The 8,072-nt window shown below is 43.5% G+C and overlaps 1 protein-coding gene and 1 long non-coding RNA gene across 3 annotated transcripts in view; one reads left to right on the top strand and one right to left on the bottom strand.

Moving 5' to 3' along the window:
• LOC121928292 overlaps positions 1 to 5,153 on the top strand; it is a 10,676-nt gene extending 5,523 nt beyond the window's left edge. The window contains exon 3 of the long non-coding RNA XR_006103474.1: positions 16 to 5,153. This is a non-coding gene — a long non-coding RNA (uncharacterized LOC121928292). The remainder of the gene's footprint in view (positions 1 to 15) is intronic.
• Positions 1 to 8,072, bottom strand: part of CELSR2 (cadherin EGF LAG seven-pass G-type receptor 2) — a 126,407-nt gene that overhangs the window by 13,778 nt on the left and 104,557 nt on the right. For both annotated transcript variants that reach the window (XM_042462744.1, XM_042462745.1), the window contains exons 22-29: positions 7,479 to 7,646; positions 7,019 to 7,145; positions 6,631 to 6,831; positions 6,036 to 6,210; positions 5,575 to 5,687; positions 5,155 to 5,234; positions 4,183 to 4,309; positions 1,086 to 1,208 (exon numbers count right to left, since the gene is read on the bottom strand). In XM_042462744.1, coding sequence (XP_042318678.1) covers positions 1,086 to 1,208; positions 4,183 to 4,309; positions 5,155 to 5,234; positions 5,575 to 5,687; positions 6,036 to 6,210; positions 6,631 to 6,831; positions 7,019 to 7,145; positions 7,479 to 7,646 — 1,114 coding nt within the window. The remainder of the gene's footprint in view (positions 1 to 1,085; positions 1,209 to 4,182; positions 4,310 to 5,154; positions 5,235 to 5,574; positions 5,688 to 6,035; positions 6,211 to 6,630; positions 6,832 to 7,018; positions 7,146 to 7,478; positions 7,647 to 8,072) is intronic.

The raw sequence follows: 8,072 nt of genomic DNA, 5'->3' as shown, positions 1-8,072 counted from the left end.
TATTTATATTTCCAGCCTCTTCCTGCCGATCGAGGTGGGATTACAACAGTCAAAGATCCGTTCTTTGCTGTGAGAAACCAACCTGTCCTCTCCCTGCTGTTGCCTGGGCTGAAGAGAATTCTACCTGCCTGAGGTGTAGTGATGTGCTGTTTTGCTCCACATCACAAAACTTCCAAAACATAAAACCAAAACCCAAAGTACTGGGATATCCACTTCTGGTTCTCAGAAATGACTCTATTTTAATGTTAAGCAGTATACAGAGGCCTCTTTCTTTTCTTTTTCTTTTTTGGTTTTACCATAATAAGAGATTTTGAGCATGTTGAGCATCACAAATGTCCTTGGGGGAGCCACATGTGGCCCAGGGTGCACTTAGCTCACTCCAGCTCTAGTGTTTGGGGGCAGTTTTACCAAGTTTTTGGCTTTGTGCTGTTTTAGGCCCAGAGAAGCTTGTTTTAAACCAAGAAGAAGCATTTAAAAACAACAACAGAAGAATACTAAATGTCACTTCTGGTTTTGGGGGTGGGAAAAGCCACCCCAGTCTAAAACAGTCCGGGGGAGGGGGGGACAAAACATGACAAAATTTCTCCTAGAAGGCATAAAGGAAATTTTGGGTAAGATAAAAATAAAATAAAAAGCTGGGGAGCTCAAAGTCACCTAAGCAGGAGGTTGCTTCTGCCTTAAGCCTATGAAATTAGATCTGAAAAGGTGTAGGTAATGCCTTATGAAATCAGCGGCATGGGTTGTATAGGATTTCTACTATTCAAATATGAGGTTTCAGTGTCTTCCATAATTTCTTACCCTTACCATAAAATAGGAAGAGCAGGATAAATTAGGCAAAATATGCACCTGCATGTACATTTACTTGATTGTAATAATATATAGCAGCTTGCTAAATCCAGCTTTTCTAGGTACAGAATGTGCAATATGCCTTCAGGCAGACGCTGATTCTGTAAGGTAATGTTTGGTTGGTTTTTACTGTTAAGAACAATGTTCAGAGTTCACAAAACCTCCCTGTCATATCCATCAGTATCCCAGATAATCCTTTCCTTGTAAGAATGTTGGGTTGCTCTTCTTCCAATACTCACTGCTGTCAAGGTAGATTTGGTAGTGAGTGTGGGGTCTGTGCCATGCTTCTTGCCACAACTGGATTTGAGAGCTTTCCTAACTTCTTTGCATAGGATGACACAGAGGAGGAAGATTAAAGGACCCTGTTAAAGAAACAGAGGAGATCATTAGCCTTGAATGATGACCTCAAACTGTATCCAAGACACCATCAACAGCATGAAGGGAAGTTTATAGTCTAATTTAAAGATTCTTTTTTCCACCTCCCATCCCATGTGGTGCTGCTGTTTTCTTATAAACCATTTGCTCCCATTCCCAAGCAAATAAAGTTTTTCTTTAAAAATAAACACGCAAGCATGCATTATCTAAAAACAGCAGTAGTTCTGCATAATTTTTTCAGGCTGCATCAGGCAGATGTGACTAAATCAGTTCAGAGGTAACCAATTTCTACAGTTAGAATAATTGCTTTTTTTATAAACATTTTGGGATTGTGATACTTGAAGGAATGCCTCACCCTGTACTTACCTGCCTGAGCAATGAGATCTGCCCCCCCCCCAAACGCACACACAAAGCAATACATTATGCAGGAGAGGGCCTCCTCTGCTGTGGCACCACAGGTATGAAGTGCCCTTCTCTTAGAGGCCCAATTGCTGCCAATGTTGCTTATTTCAAGGTCAAATTAAAGTCAAATTCACCTAACTTTTTTGGGCCCAGTAACTATGACTTAGCCCTAGCTTGCTCAATTGCAACATCTATCCCCTGTATGTTTAATTCTGTTTTAAGTAAGTATTATTTTTTGAAATCATTTGAATTGTTTATAATTGGTGTAAAGTTGTTGTTATTGACTTTACTCTATGCTGATATCTCTGGAAAAGGAACCTTAGATTTTACCTGTGAGATGTTCATTTCCAATAGATAAGGATCGAACATCCTGGAATTTGGGTTGCTCCTCCCATATCACTCCTAGTAGACAGAACAAAGATCAAAGAAGATCATCCCTCCTCCCTGTAGACATATGAGGGAGCAACCCCTGTGCTATTCAGTCACTTGGACAACTCACCAGGATAAATATCCAGAAGAAGAAGAAAAAATCAAACAGAATAACCAACTACACCAAAAATGACAAAACAGTGAGAGAAAAAAGGGATGAACCTGGGTAGGGCACCACCATGGAGTGTAGAAGCCTGGGTCTCTGGTGTCTGGACCAACCTGTGAACCCCAGAATCCAGATAAGTCTTGGTCTGTCCTGCAAGCACTTACAGGTGGGTAAACTGTTCAATTCTTTTCTACAAGAAATGAACATCACAGGTAACATTTAACAGTCCTTTTCCCTGTAGATAAGGATGGAACATCCTGGAATATGGGACTTGCCAAAGTTACACTAACAAGGGAGTGTGTGCTGGTGGGAAAAGCACTCTTTACGATAGGAATACCTGCTGTAGGACTCTCCTTCCAAATGCAGCCACTGTTGATTCAAAAGCATCCAACCTGTAAAGCCTGGCACAAATTGGAGGAGACTTAGAGGTGGCTGCCCTGCAAATCTTCATCAACAAAGTACTGGTCACTCATGCTGCTGTGGCTGCTACTCTCCCGGTGGAATGGACTACAATACCAACAGGGATTGGGGCATTCATAACCTCGTAACATGCTACAATGCAGGACTTTATTCATCTGTTCAGATTGAACGAGGAGACCTTCATTCCCATGAAGTTTGGTTGGAAGGAGATAAACAATGCCTCAGAGGACTGGAAGCCTTTGGTTCTCTTTAGGTAAATCCTGATGGCTTTCTGCACATCGAGAGTGTGCCTAATCCTTTCAAGTTCATTGTTCAGGCAGGGACAAAAAGAAAGGAGACTTGTGGAATGTCGAGCTGACCTTGGAGATGAAGGTTGGGTCCAGGTATAGTACTATCAAGACCATCCTGATCATGCAAAGGTCCTTCTGGACCAATAATGTCCCCAACTCCGAGACTCTGCGAGCCAAGGTGATGGTTGTGAGCAGTAACACCTGGCAGGTGAGATGTTTCAGGAATGCCTCCCACAGAGACTCAAAGGGGCCTACCGTCAATGCTTTGGGTAGTGTGTGTAGGTCCCAAGAAGAGAAATGGTGAACCATTGGCAGGGATAGGTTGGTTAGCCTTTTCATGAAGACTTGGACATCTGGGTGGGATGTCACATTTGCTGCCTACTTGTGGGGCTGTATGGAGGGAATAGCCATGACCTATCTTTTAATGCTGTTTGGCCTGAGGCCATGATTGATCCCATCCTGCAGGAATTCCAGCAGCTTTGCAACTGAGAAATGTCTGCAGTTCAGTTGTTTCCATTTGCACCAATGGCAAAAAAATCTGAAGATGCATTCATATATCCTGACTATGGAGGGCCTCCTGGCTCCCCATATGGTGTTTGTAATCTTGATGGAGTATCCTTTGGCACTGAGAAGAAAAGAGAATATTTCAAAAGAGCTACACAATTAGTATGTCCTCTAAGAATAGTAGGCAGGAAAAAAAACTGAATGGCAAGTGGGTTGCTCCTTCACATGTCTATTAGGGAAGGACCCTCTTTGATCTTTGTTCTGCCTACTTGGAGTGATAGAGGAGGAGCAAGATGAGTTCCAGGATGTCTCACCCTTATCTACTGGGAAATAGGAGAGAAATGTTTTAATAATCAATTAGTTCTGCCTTCATCGATTAGGCATTTACTTGATGGAAAATATGCAATTATTGTGAAGAAAAGATGGCTCTTCAGGAGTGGAGTCCAATTTCTGATATTATCTGAAAAACAATGTGTTCAGCAATCCATAGTCCTTTTTATGATCAAAAACTTGTCTTTGTGGGAAAGGAAAGGAAAACTGAAAAATGAATGCAGATTGCAATCCTGTGCATATGTACCTGGGAATAAGTCCTGTTGAATCTAATGGGACTTACTTCCAAATGGACATAAACATGTTTGCACTGTTATAGAAAGGTATTTGGCAATGCTATCAACTGACAGTTTTGTGCCTTTGCGTGTAAAAGAGAAGAGGAAAGGAATCTCACTGTACACTGGACAACATGACTAATATCTGAAGACTTCCCATCAGCTCTGTTTCCCATGCTTAGCATCTCCCTTGTGCCCACTGTACCTGGAGACAGTTGAAGCCAGCAAAGAGGTAGTGGAAGAGGATGGCATCACTGTTGACGGACAGTAGGGCCAGCAACCAGGTGATACTGATCAGCAGCAGGGAGACAAAGCCTGAGCGGAGGCCAGAACTACAATTGAGAAGAGCACAGTCAGTGAATTCTTACCCACATAGCACCTCCAAAGCCGTTTTTCTTAAACTAGGCCTGGGTTCCATATCTTGGCCTAAGCCAGGCTCTGGTCCCACAGCATTTCTTCCATTTGGTTCCCAGGTGTGAAAATCTGTGGGGCAGCCCTGGTTTTGTCTTTTTACTCAGGTTTTGGCTTTGGCAAAGAGATCTCACCATGCCCACAAGAATGGTTGTAAAACATCAAGCACTGGGATGAATCAGCATTGTGTGTGCCAGTGAACTGCAGATCATGAAAGGAAAAGTGAGCAGATCTAGCACCATAAAAGAAGGAATGTCAGCTAAAGGCTTGGACTTATAACTCTGGGGAGGATGTGCAAACAGCTTCAGTTGGTGGCCTCCTGTCTGCAGAATTCTGTTTCAACGTACATCCACCAAGTTCAAGCAAGACCTAAAGACATTTTCATCTTGCTTTATAATGATATAGCTAATTCATTAGGTGTTCTTGTGTAGATGGTTATGATTGCCAAACTTTATATTTTATCCTTGTTAGTATGTTACCAATGTTTTCCCTTTTCATTTTGTACATCAATATGAAAGGATGTTCCCTAAAAGGCAGCCTATCAATCTTTGAAATAAATGAATAAATAACATTTACAACAGGAGGAAACTGGGTGATGAACACAATGATGGGGATAGTCAGGGAGTGGGAAAGTGCATAGGAGCAGGAGAAATAGTAGACCAAGATCTGGAACCAAGTGGCAGGATAGTTCAGGTAGCAGAGATGAGCTGTTGGGTGCACACAGTGAGCCATAAATAGAGTAGAACATGAGCAATACCAGACTCACACTGTCCCTTTCTTCTCAAACCCCTGTTGCTGGGCAGCACAAGTGGCCTTGGTGGCAAGGACATAAAGGAAGACACTCATCTGTGTGAGAGAAAAGAGAGAATAGTTTACCACCAGCCTTCTTTCCAATCAGTTCAAGGTGTTCTCAGACCTGGAATATTTCCATGCCATTAAAGCAACAGTCAACCCAATTCTTCTGCAATGCTTTGCCTTTTCCTAGTCTTGCAAAGACTAATTTCTTCCTGTACAATGAAGTTAGGAAAAGCTCTAGAGCTGTCTGTTGGAGTCAAAGAAAAGGATGTGGTTCAGGCAAGTACTTTTTTCAAGTTCCACAGTTTTCTCCCATGAGGCTGGATCACTTCTGTGTGCTTTGGTAATATTTTATTTCCCTGCCCCTGGTACCTTGTTCCTCTCTACTCACTGCAACAGCAAAAGCAATGGGTCCAGCGAAGCTCCAAATCAGTGTATCATAGATGGACAGCCAACAGAAGTCTGGGTTCCCATAGCCTTCTGGGTCCAGGCCTACAGCTAGTCCTAAGGAAGGATGCCATACAGGACCATTAGCAGAGAGAAGAACCATCTTTCCTTGGTAATGTCTCCTAGTCACTCAGATGATCATCACTAAGCCAACAGCTTACAGTGGGAAGAGCAGGCCCAGGACTAAAGGGTATAAAATGTAGCTTGGTAGGCTTGAAGCACTGTCCACCCCAGCTCTACCACAATTTTAGCCTGGGCTTGTTTGGGTATGTCTAGCTTGACTTAACTCTCAGATGTTCAAACAGGGCCAAGGGTCACTTGTTGCCATATACTGACTTTGTTAAACCAAGGCATCAATCATAAGGTACATTAAGATAACCACAAGCAAAATCTATATAATTCTACCTGTGATGAATGCTGGCACGCCCCAGCCAACCATGTAGTAGAAGCGCATGGGGCCATAGTTGATGTCGCGCACCTCACTCAGCATACGGTAGATGTGCAGTGCTTCTAGCAGTGCCCAGGCAAAAGTGCACATATACAGAAAATGCAGCAAGATGGCAATCACAGTACAGACAAACTGGCATGGAAAGAAAGGAAGAAGGGAGGAGAGTTAGGGAGTCTGTTCCCAATAAGCACAAATAATCAACTGAAAATAAAATTCCCAATTGGGTGGATATTTACCACAGTCCCCAGTCTTTATCCCATAGTCCCACAATATGCATTAAGGTAATTCAGCTGACATTTCTGGTCAGTCTCATATGTGTCCACTTGAAGGAAGACATGCAGACACCAGATAGCATTGCACAATTCTTTTAGTATCCCATAGTTAGCACAGGTCTCCAAACCCAAAGCATATACTCAGTTGGCGCTGGCTGTGACTGGTTTTATAGTCTTAGTCTGTTTAGCCAAATTCCCTACCATTCTCCTAAAGCTTCCCCTCTTTCACCATCACCACTATACTACCATCAGCACTATCAGCACTATCCCTGGAGCTCACTGGAAGGTCAGCTTGATTGATGCCTAGCAGGAAGATGAGTTCAGAGAGAAACAGTGAAACCACTAGATTCTTGCGAATGCTTTGCTGGTTAGATCGTAGAGCTCTTAGTCCAGCCAGGAAGAGGAAAGTGAGTAGAAGGCTACCCAAGGTCACAGCGATGGAGGCATATGTGATGGTCTTCAAGGGCAAGATCTCACCATTCTGGTAGAAAGAGAAAGTGTATTTATGGACTGATCAGGAAGACATGGGTTTAGCTGTAGCATCACACTCTTCCATCCCTGAAGACAGAACCTAATCTCTGCCACGATCCCAGACCCCTCTTTACACTCTTCCCTTCCTCCCTCACTTATTTACCCACCTCTAAGAGACGGCTTCCCACTTGTCTCACCTCTCTGCGAGAAATGTCCATCAGCACAGCAAAACTGGTCATGTGGTTACACTGGCAGCTAACATGGGTCTCATTCCTGAAGATAACTTCACAGCCTTTAGCTGACCAACCACCAGTCCCACTTAGCCTAAAAAAACAAGAGAGCACCAGACATTACAGTGGAAACTCGCCTTATGCAGGGGATCCGTTCTGGACCCCCCTGCATAAGGTGAATTCCACCTATGCTGGAGGCCCATTCATTTGAATGGGGTTCTTGCACATGGAGGCGTGGGAGCGTGAGGGGCGCTACGGGGATGCACCTCATTCATCTGAATGGGATGCACTGCCCCTTGCACCCCGCATACGCCCCGCAGCTTGAGCACATACACTCAAAGCTGCATATAGCGGGCCCACATATAACTACATTTCCCTCCCCAACAGGCTTAGATAAACCTCCAGACTTGTAATTCAGGAAACTTACAGAATGGAGTGGTTCCAGAAAACACAGATAGGCTTAGTACGCTCTTCAGTTTCTAGCAGCCGAAACTGCACCGTAATGGGTTTCTCAAGGGCCCGTTGCATCAATGCATCGTTGTCATGAATGTTGATGCTCACTACTGGGGTGTTGATGATGGGACGCTTGGGGACTCTATGACAACATATAACACATATTAAACCACATCCCTGTCACCTGCATGTGCATAGTACAGCCTTGTTTAATGGTGCACCCTATTGTTTTCAGATATCCTCTAGGACCAAACATCAAGATAACATTGTCATCATCACCACGATCATGATAATTAAGCCCTTAACACGGGAGATCATCTATTTGGTAGGCTAGAGGCCAGACAGCTGTATAAAAGGTAGTGGGGTGCCAAAGACATAGAATTCAGTCCCAGTACAATCCCTTCAGAAAATATGGAGAGAACTATGACATGGATAGGAAAAGAATTTACCAGAGTTTTAAACTGAACTCTCCTTGGGATACTAAGGACTAAGTACATGTGCTATGTATGTTTTTCTTGGGCATCTGTGGAACCCTCATACCCTTTGCTGATATGTGTTTGTGTGTGTG

This window comes from Sceloporus undulatus, chromosome 4 (assembly GCF_019175285.1).
Source record: "Sceloporus undulatus isolate JIND9_A2432 ecotype Alabama chromosome 4, SceUnd_v1.1, whole genome shotgun sequence".
In the NCBI taxonomy this organism is placed as follows: domain Eukaryota; kingdom Metazoa; phylum Chordata; class Lepidosauria; order Squamata; family Phrynosomatidae; genus Sceloporus; species Sceloporus undulatus.
This window is presented reverse-complemented; position numbering and strand designations above follow the sequence as displayed.